The sequence below is a fragment of the Rhinopithecus roxellana genome, chromosome 1 (genome assembly GCF_007565055.1).
Source record: "Rhinopithecus roxellana isolate Shanxi Qingling chromosome 1, ASM756505v1, whole genome shotgun sequence".
NCBI lineage: Eukaryota > Metazoa > Chordata > Mammalia > Primates > Cercopithecidae > Rhinopithecus > Rhinopithecus roxellana.
In genome coordinates this window covers 52924067-52942233 of record NC_044549.1, presented here as the reverse complement: position 1 = coordinate 52942233, position 18167 = coordinate 52924067, and the positions used below count along the sequence as shown (strand labels likewise).

Below are 18167 nucleotides of genomic sequence, written 5' to 3'. Positions count from 1 at the left end.
GCTGAGGCACCACACTCACCCCCTCTGGCCACTTTGGGGCCCACGTTTGCACAACCCGACATCGTTTGCAAAGCTGTGGTCACATTCCATTCAGACGAGGAGGTCTTCCTACCTCTCCACTCCCCGTCAGATGAAGAAACAGAAGCACAGAGAAGACCCCATCCCCAGAGGTGTGCACATAGAGCCCAGGAGCTGCTGGCCAGGAGGGATGACATCCAGGCCGTCGGATGGGAGCTGGGGCCACAAAAAAGACAAGACTCTGTGTGCTTCTAGCAAGGCTGCTCAGCTTCCAAGGGCCAGGCTGGGAACCAGAGGCCTGATTCCACCCCATGCAAAGCCAAAGAACAACGTCTCCCACCTCAGGTGGCATTTTCTCAGTGTCATTAGCAAAAATGCTGCTTCTAGAGCAATGGTTCTCCACCAGTGGCATCTTGGTCATCCCCTTGCCGCAGGGACATCTGGTAATGTCTGGAGAAATTTTGGTTGTCACAAATGGGGAGAGAGTGCCAGCATCTAGTGGCATTTAGATGTCACTAAACACCTTACCATGCACAGGACAGCCCCCATACCAGAGAATGGTCCTGCCCAAAATGTCAGTAGTGCCAAGGTTGGGAGGACTTGTCTGTAGTCACTTTCCCTTGGAGGCACCCATCCTGGATGGCTGGAGAGGGAGAGCTTTCCAAATGGCTGGGTCCAAGCCTCCTACAGTTCAGTCGGGGAGTGCGAGGCCAGAGGTAAAGGGGGACGCCCAGTGTCATTGTAATGGACCTAGGCTGAATGCAAGACACCCCACTTGGGCTGATAACTGGGGGCTGGCAGGGGAGACGCGATGTGCCGAGTGTGATGCGCTTGTTTGGCAAGGTAGCATAGGCGGGGCCGGCAGCCCTGAAGTGCTGCCCAATCCTCCCCCACCCCCCCATCCCCCCCAGAGAAGGACATTAGCTTCCCTCTCACGCTTGTGGCAGAGGAAGCCGGCTGTGCCTTTGAAAGGCAGCAATTACTGGCTGGGACCTTTGTTTCTGAATTCCTAGGCTGTGCACAGGCCTCTAGAATATCCGAGGGTCGGGATTCTCAGAAGCTTGCCCCCAGTAGCAGAGCTGTGCTTCCACTGCACTAAAAGGGCACAGAGTTACGGTAGCAGTGGGGGTCCTGGGCCCTAGTCCTGGACCTGGCACCAATGCTCTTCTGGTCTCTAGATATCAGGTATCCTCATCTGTGAAAGGGGAACATTGATCCTGGCCCTGTCTGTGTCTGAGGCTGCTGTGAGGGTTGGGAGTCAGGACGCATGCCAAGGCAAGATGGCAGGGATGGGGCAGGCCCCACTTAGCACCTGCCTCCTGGCCACTCCTCCAGGCATGCTCTACCCCAGGGCCTCTGCACCACTGTTCCCACCAGGCTGTTGGGATGCTCCTCAACCCTCCTGTGCTTCCAGGCCCAGAGGCCTTCCCTGGCCACCCTCCCATCTCTGTCTATTCCCTTCACCTGGATTTATTTTCTCCATAGCTCTTGTCACCACTTGACACGTTATGCTAAAAACCAATTTCTTTGTCTGCTTGCTACCTGTGCTCCTGCCTGCCACAGATGCTCTGTGAAGGTAGCAGGACTGCTCAATGAGGGATCCTGAGTGCCCGACACCCGCAGGTGCTCAGGAAATATGGCAGAATGCAGAGGCTCCTACAGCCTCCACTCTGACCCCTGCTCTGTCCTCCAGGGAGTGAGGCACTGGGGCGTTGGCTCTGAGGTCAAGTGTGACTCCATCCGATGGAGGGCTGTGCAATGAGACCCGAGTGGGCAGGGCCACAGAACCTGCTCGGCCCCACACACCCTAGAACAAAGAGCCCCATCCACCCTCCCTTCATGCCAGAACTTTCCTGGGCTGGCCTCAAGCAGGGCACCTGACTGACCAGCCGGCAGAGTGGACAATGCAGACAGAGCTGCAGTGGTGGCCATGGCATGGGTGGGTGGTGCAGAGGCCAGGCTCAGCCCCTACAGGAGCCTCCTCAGCCTCCTTCCCTGGGGTCACCCTGACACAGGCACCCACAGGCCTGCTGGCACCCTAGGCCAGCCCATCGGGGTGAGAGTGTGTGTACCAGTGTGAGCCTGCAAGCACATATGTGTCAAAATGGGGGCTGTGTGCCCATGTGCAGAAGTGACAATGCCAGAGTTTGACTACAAGAAGAACTGGGTGTGGGAATGTTCTGGAGTGTGTATACGTGTGTGCATGTGAGATTGTGCAATGGGCATATGAGGAGCTGTGAGTATGAGGGCAGGGAGTGTGCTATGGTGTTGGGCAGTATTCACACCAGGATACCCAAATGTTCAAATCCCGGCTCTGCCCCCGCAGTCTCGAATCCTGAGCAGGTGACGTCTGTGGAGTGGGCTAACAATAGCCCTGACTTGCTGGGTGGCCATAAGGATTGTCAGCTTTCACTAAGCAAAGGAAGTACTATTATGATGCTATGTGGGTGTGACTGTGGAGTGTCCGTGCAGAGGATCAGGTGAGTGCGTGAGCGTGTTGCTCATGTGTATACACGTGTGTACCATTTGGCTCTGTGTCCTCCAGGAGCGCACGTGGCGGGGCTGCCAGTCCCCAGCTGGCTTGGGGAAGCAGGGCCCAGATGGCCACTCCCTCACTCCCTGCAGCCCAGAGTTTCACAGTCGGTCGCTCTGACATCTCCTTTCTGTATAGCATCTGCTGCAACCCTGACATGTGGGGCCCAGTCCTTGGTTGCTGCCTCCAAGGACAGGGCCTACTACCTTGTGAGTCTCCTTTTGGGCTTGTTCAAAAACCCCCTCTCACAGAAGCCAAGCTCTTTAGCAGGACGAAGCTCCCTTCCAAACCTCCCTCAACTCCCCTCCTCCCTCTCTATGCCCCGGCCACATCCACCCTGCACAGGTCCCCACACAGGGTCCTCCCTTCCAGGACCACTTGTTTCCCACCCCAAACGGGACCAGTCAACTTCTAGTCACCTCTACAACGCAGTACAGATGTCCCCTCCTCCCCAGTTCACATCGATGCACCGAACACAGCCCTCTAAGTCACCCCCACTGCCAGGACAGGCTGCCTGTCACTTGTCTTTCTTGCCCATGAGACTGGAACAAGGATCTGCTGACATCCAATCCAGGGAGCTTTCCTCTAGGCGCAGTCTCCAGTATTTTGTGTGTGTGTGCGTGTGTGAAAACAGAAAACGCTCTTTTTGGAAGACATCAAGATACAAAGCACACAGAAGCAGAGACCCTCAGACACCCTGGCTCCCACCAAGCGCAGCTGCACACCAATAGAAACCGTCAGGCTTCTCCCCTGGGCTGCAGCCTTGGTCGTCATGGGAACTGCCGGCTGCAGGCTGGTCCTCGGGAGACCCACCAGCCTTGGATCTCAGAGGAACTATCAGCTGCAGCCTGATCCTCCGAGGGGCCTTCCGCTGAGCTCTGGTCTTTGGGGTAGGAACTTGGACTGCAGTCATGCTCTTTGGGGGGACCTTGATTTGAGGGGAAACCACTCCAAGCTGTAGCAGCTCTCAGGGGACATGTCAGTAGTACTGTGGTCCTTGGGGGAATTTCAGGGCCAAATGGTGGAGCTAATTTCCCCTGATGTGCTCCTAGAGGCCCGCCTCTGGGTGCAGATGGACAGTGGGGACCTAAGGAGATCCTGGGGCAGGCTGGGGTGGACGGCAAGACAGTACCTGTAGCGGTCAGTTGAGAGGCTGCTTCCGGTGTCCAGGGAGCTCCTGAGGTGGCAAAAGCGAGACAGGGTTACTTATGGTCCTACACACAGCAAACCCCTTGGGGGCCATGTCCACTCAGGCCCCAGCAGGTGGTCCCAGGACAGGTCCTGGGGCAACTGAGCAGCCCTGGGAGGAGTGTCTGCCCCACATGCAAGAAACCATGTGCTTTCCTTCCCCCTGCTGGGTCAATGGAGAAGCTGCCTTGTCTCTAGCCCACGGCAATGTCAAGTCCCACTGCCCCCTGTTCAGATGGGGAAACTGAGGCTCAAGGAGAGGAAGCACAGTGAGCAGGGTTAAAGGTCCTCTCTGGCTGCCCCAGACTTAACCTCGGGTATGTTTGACCTGAGCCACCATGCTCCTTCCCCAAAGAGCCCTGCACCAGGAATCTCAGCAGACCCATGGGTTTGGGCCCACCCAGCCTCCATGCCACGAGCCCAGGGGCCCTGGAGCCCTGATTTCCTGCCCAGAGACTCAGCGTCCAGCTTTGGATCTGGGCCCAGGAGCCTGGGTCCTGCCTCCTGCCTTTGACCAAGTTCGGTCTGTGCTATGGGGTATGGGCCTGGAGCCAGCCCAACCAGGATCACATCCCACCTCCAACCATGACTAGCCATGGACTTGGTGCCTGTCCCCTCACCGCTCTCTGCCTCAGTTTCCTCATGTGTAAAATGGGAGTAGGAAAAGCAGATCTCTCTCACAGGGGCAACTAATGCATCTGAAAGGACTGTCCCTGCTTTGCCTGGCAGCACACCCCACCTTCTACATCTTCAGGGCATGGGGTGATGCTTTCCTGGAGGCTGGGGACCCCATCCCAGCAACACTGCCTGTACCTGCCCACCTGGGGCGCCTTAGCTATGACACAGAACTCATTCCTAGAGACCATGCCCTTGGAATACCCTCTCCTCCAATGCCACCTACCTTCCTGCATGGGGCACCCACACCCCCCATCGCTGCCTCACACGCTTCTCCTGAGGCCTTAGAAGTCCACGGCACAGGCCAGGCCTGGGCCTACGTTTGGCCACAGTGGGGTCTGACATTCTGGGCCCATGCTGGGTGCCTGCCATGGGTCATCCCAGCTTTAGCCTCCGTTTCCCTACTTGCTCTTGTACAAGAGCCCTGCTGGACACACTCCTGGAAGGAGGCTGACCTTCCTTCCCATGTCCCATGCTGGCCTGTGATTCTGCTACTTTCTGCCTAGCTACCATCATAGCCACTGGGATCCCATGTTCAGCAGATTCAAATCCCCAATGCCAGGCCCTGCTCCACACGCCATCCCTTAGGGACGTGAGCGTCCATAAGGGTGGGAGCGTCCATAGCGCAATGCCTCCTTCTTCTCCAGCCCCAGCATAAGAGGCCGCAGGTGGCACCCCTCTCCCCTTGAGCCAGAACCCACCCAGGGCCACACATGGTGGGCTTAGCAGCTCTACCTGTGTGCCAGTCATGCCTTGCCAAAACTCATGAAGAAAAGAAGACATGAGGGGCAGTGCCAGGAAGCCATGAGCTCACTTCCTGGACTGGTCACAGTCCTGTGCCCAATCTGGGATGGGCAACAGGTTTTATAGGAGGGAGAGCTAGCGGGGTGGCAAGCAGGCCTTCCCTTCCTTCCAGTGCCAGAACCCACACTGGGTATGGTAAGGAATTTTGGGCTTCAGGGAGTCCTGGATCTGGACAAGAGGACCCAGCCCTCCATCCCCCAGCCTGGCCACTCAGCTGCACACCAGCCACATGAGATGATAACAATACAATGCGACAAAGATACCGCAAAATGGCACCAGGTTCCTGGGCCCCACAGGCAGAGCCTACTGTTCCCAGGCCCAGGGCTGCCCTGCCACAGCCACAGAGATTCAACTCCCCAGCTCTGATCTCACTCTGGCCACATCATGACAAACATAGCAATATCTTCACCTACTGCAGGGAGCCCAGCTCGGGCTATGTGTTCTTCCCACACACTTCCTCATCCAACCCTTGCATTAACCTTATGAGGTGCATGGAATCATGCTCCCACTTCACAGAGGCTGAGGTATGGCTCAGGGAGACCCCACACACAGAACACCATTCCATTCTCTGCCTCCTTATCCAGACACAAACTCCTATTCACCCTTCAAAACCCTGCTCAAATGTAAACCCCTTTCTCTGTCTACCTTGCACCCTCCCTCAGCAGACTCCTTTCTTCCTTCTTCCTTTCCTGTCTCCCTCCTTTCCTTTCTTTCTTCTCCTCTCTCTGACTTCCTTAATAATAGCAAATATTTTTTGAGCAGTTAATAAGTGGCAGGAGTGTTAACACTTCACAGGTATTAACTCATTGAGCCACGCAACAGAGGTACAGTTACACCCTACATGCTGTGGTACATGGGTCCAAGGAATTGAGCTGTGTGCAATACTCTCTCTCCAACCAGAGAGTACGGTCGCTGAAGTCCGCATGTGAAGACAGGAAACTGTCAGATGGATGCAACGTGCCCCGCAGGCCTGCTGTGGCTCAGTGCTGAACCCCACAGTAGGCAGTGGCCCCTGCCTGCCCTCTCCACTTCTCCCCACCTGTGTCCCTGCCCCCACTCCCCACCCCGGGAAATCCTCTGTGGCCTGGAACACTCAGCAGTTCCTCCCACCAGCTGCCTTGGTGCCCCGCCCCTCCAAGACAGTATAGCTAGGAGTGGCTCTGAATGGAGATCCTCCCTCTGTCAACCGCCCTGTTGGGTCCAAGTTGTCTGCAGCCTTGTCCAGCCAAGACTGAGGCCTTGTTCTCCCTGCCGTCCTTCTTCATCACTCAGCACAGCAGTGCACAGGCCAGGACCAGGCCCCAGTAAAAAAGGCCCAGAGTGAGGGTGCACAGGGTCCCCAGAGAGACCCTCAGCCCAGCACACCTGAATTTGGAACCAACCCCAACTGGTGTGTGCCCTGGGAATAGCAATAATAGCGCCCACCTCCCAGAGCTGTTGAGAAATGAGACAGTGCCCATAAAGTAAAAGGGCTTTGCAAACCAGAAAACGCCATTGCATGCATATTTGAGATACATCGTTATTATCACTACATAGACTAGTGTATATTGAGATGTAAGAGCTTAAAGGTTAACACATGAGTTCTAGAGCCAAGAGGGCCAGGGTTCAAATCCCAGCTGTGCCACCTACTAGTTGAGTGCCCTTGGGCAAGTTAACTAACCTCTCTGTGCCCCATTTTAGTTTTTTCATCTGTAATGTTTTGGGAAGATTAAACAGGTTAATACATTTAAAAGGCTTAAAACAGTGCCAAGAACAGAGTCAGCATTCCATAAAAGCTAGCTCTGACTAGGACAGGACTCAAAAGATTTGTATGATATTCTATATACCTTATATTGTATTATATTACATATATTCATGTGTGATACCAACAACATACAAACAAAATATAAATGTTATAATAACATGCACACATATTTTTTAACACATTACCTCTATGCTAATAGATATTTGTTATATATATAAATATATGAGTCTCATTTTATATATGAGGGCACTGGGGCTCAGGGAGGTACAGCAACGAGCTCAGTGGTACCCAGTTTCCCTAAAGGTTTGCCAGCCCCAGGTCCAGAGCTCTGTCCACCTGCTGGAGCTGCGTCGCTTCCCCTGCGTCACCCCCAGGATCTTTGGGGGATCCTGGTCCAGGCTCATGGACACAGAGCTGCCAGTCAGCTGGGCAGGGGTCCAGTCCCTCCTCCATCTTTCGCCTCTGGCTCAGAGACAAGCAGCCCTTTCCAGCAATGTTGAGTGAGGCCCCCCTCCCCCTCTGTCCCCAGCCCCACTTCACAGCCTCCTGGGGAGGCTGCTTCCTTTCCCTTTTCAGAACCAACTGGTTGCCCCAGGCCTACACCCTGGCACTGCTTCTGAACAGCACCCGACTATTGATGCAAAGTTCAAGAGCAGGAAAAAGTGCTGGCTCTGTGCTGCACAAAGTCAGGAGAGGGCCCCTGGAGAATGGGCTGTGACTGGCAGGGGCACCACAGGGATCTGAGGTCCGGTGCTGGTTACATGAGTGTGTTCAGTTTGTGACAATTCTACAAGCCATATGCTGATAAAGTGTGTATTTTTCTGTACATAGATAATAATTCAATATCAATTAACACAAAGACAAAAACCAAACAGTCTGCCTCACGTTCAGTCTCCAGCACCAGCCTGGAGCAGCAGAAGCCCAGGCCTCAGGCTCAGCTGGAACTGGTGGTCATCCCCTTTCTTGCACAGCACTTGCGTGGCCTTGGAAACCTCCCTCCCTGCCTCAGTTTCCCTCTGCTAAATGAGGAAGTGGTCAGTGTTTCTATCCTGGCTGTAGGGTAAACACCCTGCGGTGCTTTTAAGAAATATGGACGCTTAAGCCCTAATGCAGACCAAGTTCCTGCACCTAGGGCTTTAAAAAAAAAAAAAAAACTGCTTATTTTGAAATAACCATAGATGTACAGAAAGTTCCAAATAAAAAGTACAAGATCCTGTGTGACCCTCCCCTAGCCTTTCCCAGAGATAACATCTTGCACACCTGCAGTACACCATCGATGCTAGGAAAGCCACAGCCCACTGGGCCTATGGGGATTTCACCAGTTACACACGCCTGCATGTTCCTGTGATTCCCACTCCCCCAGCTCTGTGTGGCCCCCACGATGATCCAGCACAGGGCCGTCTCCTCACCAGGCTCCCTGGGCACCCTCCATAGACCCCTTGCCTCTTCCCACCAGCCCTCATCCCTGGCAACTGCCCATCTCTTCTCCATCCCCATATTTTCATCTCTCAAGTGCCCCACAAATGGAATCATCCAGTGTGCCACTTTTTAAGACTGGCTTTCTGCACTCAGCCCAATGCCCTCTGCATTCAGTCACACTTGGGTGTGGAGGGTCCGCTCTGCCTCTCTGCTGAGCAGTGCTCCCCAGCATGGCTGGGACAGTGTATTTAACCCTTCACCTGCTGAGGGCATCTGGGCAGTTTCCGGTTTGGGGGCTGTTATGACTAGGACTGCCGCAAGTGTTCTTGGACCGGTGTTTGTGTAGACGCAAGTCTTCATTCTCTGGAAGAAACGCCCAAGAGCCCAGCTGGTAGGTCATATGGTGTGTTTATGATGAGTTTTAAAAGAAACTGCCAAACCATTTTCCAGCATGGCTGTACCACACTCCCACCGGCAACAGGTGAGTGATCCAGTTTCCCCGCAGCCCACCTGGCATTTCACGTTGTCCCTTTCTATGTTAGCCATTCAGACAGACGTACACGGTGCCATGTCTGTTTATTTTTTAAATCAAAGTTCTCACATATTTATTACTGAACACAGCCAACCAACGCGTTCATAACATATTCAGAGAGAAAAAATACATTCCCAATAAAACATGTCCAACTCTCCAGATAGTGGTGACATTTTCAGCTTGATTTGGCAACATGATTGTGACCCTGAGATAGCACCAATATGTGTGCCACCTCAAGTGTAATTCTTTATAGACCCAGCTTGGTTCTTCTCCAATGTCTCCTTTTGGAGTTGTGCCTGATTTTATTACCAGTTTTCATCCAAATCCACGGGGGAATGGGACGATTTTGCTTTATTTTCTTGGCCAGGAATCACTTACTCCTGAAAGTCTTGTGGGAAGACATGGCGAGGAGCAGAGTCAAGCACACACCACCATGATGGAGAAAGGAAGAGAGGGGGCTGGCTGTGGTTTTAACCTCGTTTCCCTGTGGGGATGCTGCTACCCATCCTTCCATGAGCTTCTCTGCCACCTGCACGTCATCCTTGCTGGAGCATCTATGTGTACCATCTGCTTCAGAAGCTCCCAGACCTAACGCAGAATCAGTGAATCCCCTCGAGCCTCCCAAGCTTAGACAGTTCTGCCGTTTTAAAAGAACCCATTTGCTGCCTTAAGAATTCTTCCAGAACATCCTGTGCTTTCTGGAAGGAACACCTGGATCCGGGCCTCAGGGTGGGGTCCAGGTGGCCAAAGGCAGCTCTGAGTTGTCTCAGCCAGATGACGATCTTGTGTGTTCCTGAGAGGGAATGGGAGGAAAAGGGAAAGAAGGCAGGGACCACGGGGAGAAGGGAGACTCTGGGAGTCAGCTCACAGCCCCGGCAGCTGCCATGACTGGGTTCGCCAGGGGCAACCGGCAAGTGGGCTGGGTGTGTGGTTTCGGGTGAGGGCATGACCCGGGAGGGGCTCGAGGAAGGGACACTTCAGACTGCTACAGGCCCCAGAAGGGGTTGTATGAGTAATTTGCCTCAGTTTCCAAAGGGGTGGGGAGGCCACAGACTTCTCTGTTCCACAGTCCCCCTCCCTCTTACTAAATAAATTGCATATATTCACTGTACTAACTTTAGAAAATAACAGTGAAGCACAACAAGAAAAATAAAATTATCCACCATTCCAACTCCCTGGGGATACCCCAGTGTTAATATTTGAGGAGATTTTCTGGCTGTGCCTGTGTCTGGATGTAGATATGTTTTAGTTTCACAAAAATACACTCCACTCTGTGAAACACTTTCCCCCACTTCGCACCGTCTCTTGAGTGTGTTTCTGGGTCTGGAAGCATTCCTCCCCTCGCCCCATGGAAAGCTGGTGGAGCCTGGCAGGCACTCCCCTGCCCATGGTGGGTGTTGAGCTTGGCTGTCTCTCTCGCGTTGGTCCTGGTAAACAAGGCAGTGGCTTCAATAGGGTTTCTGTGCACAGCCACAGTCTATCCTTTAGGACCAATTCCTGGCATGGCTGGGGCACAGGAGGGATGTTTTTTGGGCTCTGGGTACACCCGGATATCCACCCAGTGGTGGCACCAACACACTCCTACCAGCAACTGACTGTGAGTGCTGGATCATTCTTAGGGCTCCAGAAGTTTCTCTGTTTGGGGCAGAAGCGAGGGCAAGGGAGGAAGCGGTGGGCACCCTTCTACCCTGTCCCCCACACACCAGGCCCTGGCCCTGTGGTTTACATGTCAGCCATTGGTGTCCACAGCCAGGCTATGAGTTGTGTCACAGATGAAGTGAACAAAAGCACGCTGGGTCTGCATTCCTGGCCTCCCTGCCACCCCACCATGTTGCCAGAGAGAAGGGAGCCTAACAGCGATGCCAGGTCTCCCAGGCTCACTGTGCCCCTTGAGCTCAGGGACGGAATGCAGTCATCCCTCCTCTCTGGGCTTCCTGAGGCTGAGGCGCAGAGAAGTGAAGAGGTGGCCTCTGGACTTGAGCCCAGGAAAGCCACTGGGTCACCTTGCGGTCTCATTCCATGATCCCCGAGGGGTGAGGCTGTTTGCCAGTGTCACACGGTGGGACCCCAGGAGCCACGGTGGGGCACTTGGGTCAGACGGACCCTGTTGGGCTTCCCAGTGCAGGCCTCAAAAGCCACATGACCCTGTCTGAGCCTCAGTTTCCTCATTTGTAAAACGGGCTGATCAGAGGTTACAGCGAGGCTCCCAGGAGCTGACGGCTGGAGGCACCTCATAAACTGGCCTGAGGGGTTGCTACACTGGTTCATGCCCCCTGTCCTGCCCAGGCATCCCAAGCTCTGAGAAGGCCACAGAAGGCTCCTGTCCACCCACTGCCAGCCTCCTGTCCTGGCTCTGGGCCACAGACCGCCCTGCCTGTGGGCCTGGGGCCCCATCACTGGGCACAGTGAGGCGATTGTCCCAGGGTTGGCCTCCACACCCCTCCATCCTGCCAAACTGCCCTGCCCAGGAGCTCAGCCCGCCTGTGTCTGGAACACTCCCTCTTGTGGGAGCAGACAGGGGTCTCAGTGAGGTCTTCCTGGACGGAGAGCCCAGGGTAGCCAGGCAGAAGCCCTGGGGTGAGACCTGTCTGGGCCTGAGTTTCCCCATCAGTGTCATGAGGAGTTTGTCTAGAGAAGCAGTTACTAACTTTGGCAAGGAGAGTCTCATGCCACTTTGAAACGACGCTTCATTCAACCTAGTCTCCACACAGCCCCCACTTTAAGGTCTAAGAGCTTAGTACTAATTCATTTCATGCTCACAACCACCCTGTGACACGAGATATTCTCCTTCCCACTTTACAGATGTGAAAACGGAGGCACCTAGCCATGATCAGAGGCATAACTCAAAGACTGAATAGGACAGATGCCTTCACCACCCACGTAGGGCAGGGACACAGGCAAAATACACAAACAATATAACCTCAAGAGATCCAGAAAGTAATACCAGGAGACAGTGGATGGGTAGGGTGGGAAGCAGGGGGCTACCCCCACTAACCTGGTCCAGAGCTGCCTCGAGGAAGAGGCGACCACTGAGCCAAGGTCACAGAGGGAGTACATGCTGTGCAAGGGGCCAGCAAGGACAAAAGCGTGCAGAGTGACCTCGGAACATCCTGGCAGAGCAGCCCTAGGGTGCACGATCCAGGTCCAGGTGGGCCAGGCCAGGCATCTACTGCAGGAACGAAGGCTTGGCTTTCATAGAGAGGCCCACCTGGACTGTCACACCTGCCAAGTAGCACCACTGAGATGTCCCCCCAACCACCATCCCAGCTTCTTCTGTGACCCCCAAAGGCCTCCACTAAGGACTCTCTTCTTAAGGCAGCAGCACGAGTCATGAGTGTCTCGGGTCAGGGCATGTCCAATTTCTCCTGGGCTTGTCCGGGTGGGACCAAGGCCTCACCATGTGGCCTGGAGCCTGACCAAGCCTGTGCATCAGTGTCCTTTGGTCCCGAGTCCAGGACTGCTGCCAAGTCCTATTCATTCTAGGCCCAATTCACTGACGGGCAAGAAGCAGAGAGAAACCTTAGTCTAGTACAGGCTTGGGGGAGGGGTGTACCTGCAATCTTTGGAGTTGAGCGCTCCCAACCTCAACTCCTTGCCCTGAAAGAACTATCTGGCACCACCCCATCTACAGGGCAAATACAGCTTCCAGCAAACCCTCTGGGGTCCACCTGGCCTTTCTGAGGGGTCCTTCCTGGGTTTTCAGCCTCACCTCCTTCGGGTGTCAGACCCTTCAGGTGCTGACAGGACCTCATTTAATCCTCAAGCTGCCCTGGGAAGCTTGAGTTTCTTATTCCCATTTTACAGATGAGGAAACTGAGGCTCCAAAAGGCGGAGACCTCCCCAAGCCTCCTCCGCAGATAAGTGGCTCCACTTAGCTCCTGACCTGAGCCTGTGGGCTCTGTCCCCTGCTCCCTGCTCTAGAGTCCTGCACCACCCACAGTCAGCTCAGGTGGCTGATCTCCAACCAGGAAGAACATTCTGGGCCCTCCCAACCTCAGGATGGAGGATTTGCTGAGACGAGCGTTCTCTGAGGGTGTCCTTCCACTGGAGGTCCTTAGGATATTCAGAAAGCAACCCAATTCACCCCAGACCTAGCAACTTACACATTTTTAAAATTTCATTTTAAAATCGCTAATGTATACTCATGGTTCAAAACAAAAACACAAAAGTTGTCATGTGGAAGGTCTCCCTCCTAAACGTTCCATATCCACCAGGCTCCCAGGCACACAATGCACACCTGTAATGCATACACGCTCCGCTGGTCTCTTACTCCTTACACAGAGCCCCATCTCCTGGGCCCCCTTACAAGATTTCCTTATGTGAACACAAGCAGACACATACTCACACAGAGATGGGCAGTATGCAGGAGTTCAAGACTTGCAATGCATACATGTTCCCCTAGTCTCTTGTTCCTTACACAGAGGCCTTATCTTGACCACAATGTGCTCCTGCCTTCCCCCAACAACAATACACTCTTAAACTCCCTTTCTGGCCGTTCAGTCTCAGGCACAGCTGCCCATGTGGACTGAAGACACAGTCAGGGGAGGGAGGTGGCCTCTGCTTCACAGCCGCCCTCCCAGACCTGAGCCCCTGACCTAAAACAGTGGTGGGGAGCACAGCGTACACTTGCTGGGTACAGTGGAGGCCCCAGGCCAATCTTGGCCCTGTAGACTTTTCCATGCCCAATGGAGGGTCTACAGGACAGCCCTCCAACCCACAACATACCCTCAGAGCCATGCTGCCCTCACATGGCCAGACAAGCACACACACAAGACACACTCTTAGCCCATACAATGCAGACACTACACACACACATGTGCAAGCAGGCACATGCACACGGGCTCTTCCAGTGAGCGGCGGGCAATACCCCAGTGTCCCCAGGCCTGGTCTTAGGTGGCTGAGCACAGACAGGAGAAGTGCCTGGCACAGGGTCACACAGTGGGCAAAGGTTAGGCTAGGATGGGACCCCAGACACCCTGCCTGCCGGCCTGGGAGCCCTACCACTGGGCACAGTGAGGTGATTGTCACAGGGTTGGCCTCCAAAGCTCCTCCATCCTGCCAAACGACCCTGCCCAGAAGTTCAGCCCGCCTGAGTCTGGAAAACTCCCTGCTGTTTTAGGGCTCTCCTTACCTACTCCGCCATCCCATGCCTGCACTCAGCAACCACATGAAAGGAAAATCTGTCCCCAGGCTCCGTGCAACTGAGGGTCAGGAGCACAGACAGCAGGTGACAAAACAGCTCAGGCTTTAACTCACACATCCTTCTGATTAAGAAACAACATTTTCAGGCCTGGCACAGTGGCTCACACCTTAATCCCCCATACTTCGGGAGGCCAAGGCAGGCAGATCACTTGAGGTCAGGAGTTCAAGACTAGCCTGGCCAAGATGGTGAAACCCCGTCTCAACAAAAAATACAAAAAATAGCCAGGAGTGGTGGCGGGTAACTATAATCCCAGCTACTTAGGAGGCTGAGGTATGAGAATTGCTTGAACCCGGTGGGTGGAGGTTGCAGTGAGCTGAGATGGTGCCACTGCACTCCAGCCTGGGCGACAGAGGGAGACTGTCTCAAAAAAAAAAGAAAAGAAAGAAAAAAAAAATAGTAATTTTGAAACCCCTGTGGGCCAGACGCTGGGCTGGGGACTTCCACGCAAACCCCACAGGGGCATGAAGGTTAGGAGAAGCCAATAAAGGCTAGGCCACGATGGGCTGAGTGCCACTGTGTGCCTGGTATATGACCTCTGTCCTTCCAAACATCCTTGGGGGTAGGGGTTGTTATCTTTCCCACCTCGCAGAGGAGCAAGCTGGGGTTCACAGAGGTAAAGGGGTTCTCTGAAGTTACACAGCAGGTAAGGGCCCTCTTTGTGGCCAGTTAGCACCATCCAGGGGAGGACCTGGAGGGCAGCTGCAGGGGACCTGAAGCCTTAGTGGGGCCCTGGAAGCAGAACCCACCCCCAGCCTGTGGGTTCAAGGGTATGTTGGTTTCTGGATAAAAAGAGCCCAACCTGCCTCCCATCCCCCGCCATGCATGAGAGGGAGGAGCTGGAAAGCTCGGTCTGAGCGTGCGGGCTTCTATTTCAAGGGCGCAAGATGCTGTCACGGCATGCACTATTCCCCATGCATCTGTCTCCACTTGGGACACAGAGCATTTTCCCGGCAGAGAGCTGCAGCAGGGCGGCAGGCCTTGGATGCTCTCGCTCATGGGGTGGCTGGTAGCCTTGGCCAGCAGCGGAGAGCGCTGCCCTCAGCCAGGTGGGTGGGCTGAGCCCTGGGGTGCAGGAGGTGGATGGAGGGGTAGTGCCCTTACCAGGGCATGAGAGTGAGGATGGTGCCAGCCTCTGACACAGCCTCTCCTGGGGTAGCCATCTCTTCCTGGGCTCCCTCCACTCTTTGGGGCCACTAAGGTCACCGTCCTGAGTCTGACCTCCTTCCACCCCTGACCTTCAGACACAAGGAGCTCAGTGCTCCTGGGCTCCTCCCTGGGTGTCCCATAGGGCTCTCCTTACACCAGCAGGCCCCATCCCAGGGGCCCATCTCAGCAATAGCGGTGCCACCCATCAGACCCCCAGGCCAGACTACTGGGCACCATGGTCTACCATGCCTTTGATGCCCTGTTCTCCCCTGCTTCTTCCCAGCCTTGGGCTGAATCTTTGTGGGCACCCTGGGCATCTCTGCTTCAGCAGCTGCCTCAGCCTCCCCATCAGACCACCTCCAGCTTTTCCTATCACCCCCTGCCTACGCAGCACAGGCCTGGCACGGGGGCACCCTCTGGGTGATGTGAGAGAGGCAGCATGGGGGCTCATGCCTGGAATCCCAGCACTTCAGGAAGCTGAGGCAGGAGGAACCCCAGGAGTTCAAGACCAGCCTGGACAACATGGCAAAACCCAGTCTCTACAAAAAAATATAAAAAAAAAATTAGCCAGTGTGGTGGTGGGTGCCTGTGTCCAACTACTTGTGAGGCTGAGGTGGGAGGCTCACCCAAGCCCAGGAGTTCAAGGCTCCAGTGAGCTGAGATTGGGCCACTATACTCCAGCCTGGGTGACAGAGCAAGACCCTGTCTCTAAAATATGAAAGAAGGAAGGAAGGGAGGGAGGGAGGGAGGGAGGGAGGGAAGGAAAAGAGAAACAATATACTTCAGGCTAAAGGAGACAACATGGGTCTCTAGTTATGCGTGGCCTGGCCCTCCCTGAGAACTTGCTCTTGCTTAGGAACCCCCGTGCACTTCCTACCCCGTGGTTCTGGCCCACAAGGCTGGGAATGGCCCATATTATAGACGGGGACGAGGGGACAGAGCCGGCAGCACTGTTCCTCCCTCACCATTCCTCCCTAGGGAGGCTCAAAGCAGCCAGGAAGGGTTTCCCCTCCTTGAGATGCTGGCAAAAAGGATTTCAGGTCAATCTGGAATAAATGATGAGTTTTTTCATGTAACATACAATGCCCTAGGCAGTTTTTAAAAATATCTATCACTAGGAAAAGAGGAAAGACGAAATGGTAAGAAAAAGTGCTTATTTATAGGTCCCAGTTGGCAAAGCAAGAGGGGGATGTGCCAGCCCTGAGGTGCAGCTGGATCCTGAACATCAGGGGTCCCAGGACTTACCTAGCACATGCAGTCCTCAGCCCCCACCAAGGTCCACAGAGCCCCTAACATACAGAGCCCACGACTCCAGGCCCTGTGCTGATGCCAGGGGCCAGCTGCCCGGTGTGGGGTGCTGGGCTGGCCTCCCTGGTGCCTGAGCCATGGCTCTGGCTGCCCTGGGCCTCTGCACACTACTGCACTGAGGCTACCAGCTCCGTCCAGACTTGCCCCAAACTGCCAGGCTCTCCTCTAACTCCAAGCAAAACCTGGTGGCCTGTTTCTAGACTTGGTTTACCTCCATCCCAACAAACACACACATTTGAATTCCCCTCCTAATTCCCAGCCCAGTGGTTCGGGGGGCTGACCCCATGCTCCAGCTACAGGTGTGGCCAGGTGACAGAGGCTGGCCAATCAGCACATGGCTCCTCTTGGGGATGGAGATGGTTTCAGGAATGGCCATGAGCCCCAGGGCTGACCAGGGGACTGAGGCTGCTGAGGGGGCTGGAGCCTCCACACAGGAACGCGTCCTGGGGAAAGGTGAAGGTGAACAGGACATGGCCACGGGAATGTTGGAGCCCCTGGAGCCAGCCACACTGAAGCCAGACCGTGGGCTACTCACTGACGTAACCACAGAAATCCCTTTGACTTGAGTTTCTGCTGTTTGCCACCCAAAGGCTCCTGATGGATACACCGTTATGGCCCAGCTTCCCTTCCCTTCCCAGATGTTCACATTTCTTAAGTCCTAGCACGTCCTGAAGCCTAGCCCTGTGCCATGAGAATCCAGGGGAGGACGGGGACAGGAATAATCTCTATAGGTCACAGAGATACCACAGGCCTTATTACCTCATTCTGTCCTGATGGCCACCCTGCAAAGCTGGTATTATTAGCCTCATTTTACAGAAAAGGAAATAGGTTCAGAGAGATTAAGTCATCTGCCCCAAGTCACACAGCCACTGGGCAGCAGATAAGGAGTTCCATCTGAGCAGCTCCTTGGAGAGCTGCGGGGTCCTGGCAGGGGAGGTACAGAAAAAGGTCTTGATTACCCCCAGATCTTGGATCCCACATCTGCTGGGCTCACCTGGTCTTGGGGAGCTCCTCTGAGGCGGCCCAACCTCTCTGCAGCCCAGAGATGGTCAGGGGACAGAAACCTGAACAAGGAAAGGGGTTGGAGAGACTTGAGGGCATTTCTCTCTTATCTGATAGTGGAGGGCAAATGGGAGGAAAACGCTTGGTGTCATCGTGGGGCCACCAAGGGCCCTGAGAGACAGGCAGTAAACTTCAGCCAGGGCCCTGGTGATTTAAGATGTATTACTTCCCTTAGTAACCATTCCAAGCAGATGTCAGGGACATCTTGGTGAGGAATGAAGCCGCTGGTGCCAATAAAACATTTTTCTATTAGCCACGGTCAGGTCAGTCACCTGCTGAGCCACAGGAATTGCTCTGACAGGATCTTCATTCCTCGGAGGTCAGGTCAGTGTGGCAAGGTCACGCCATGGGATATAAAGGGGGATGGGTATCTCTGGTGCAGCCCCAGCTCCTCCAAGTCCTGATATCCTGAGCTCATGCTCAGGAAATGGGATGCACAGGGGAGGGAGAGCCGGGACTCCTGGGCTGGGCAGTCTAGTGGGCAAAGCCTGGTCCCTCAGAGAGCTGACAGCACGCCCGATCTGGCTTCCCCACC

At 54.6% G+C, this 18167-nt stretch overlaps 1 protein-coding gene across 1 annotated transcript in view; it reads right to left on the bottom strand.

Moving 5' to 3' along the window:
- Positions 1–376: 376 nt before the first annotated feature.
- Positions 377–18167, bottom strand: part of LOC115899579 (IQ motif and SEC7 domain-containing protein 3) — a 245026-nt gene continuing 227235 nt past the window's right edge. The window contains exons 3-4 of the mRNA XM_030937337.1: positions 3684–3728; positions 377–468 (exon numbers count right to left, since the gene is read on the bottom strand). Coding sequence (XP_030793197.1) covers positions 402–468; positions 3684–3728 — 112 coding nt within the window. The 3' untranslated portion in view covers positions 377–401. The remainder of the gene's footprint in view (positions 469–3683; positions 3729–18167) is intronic.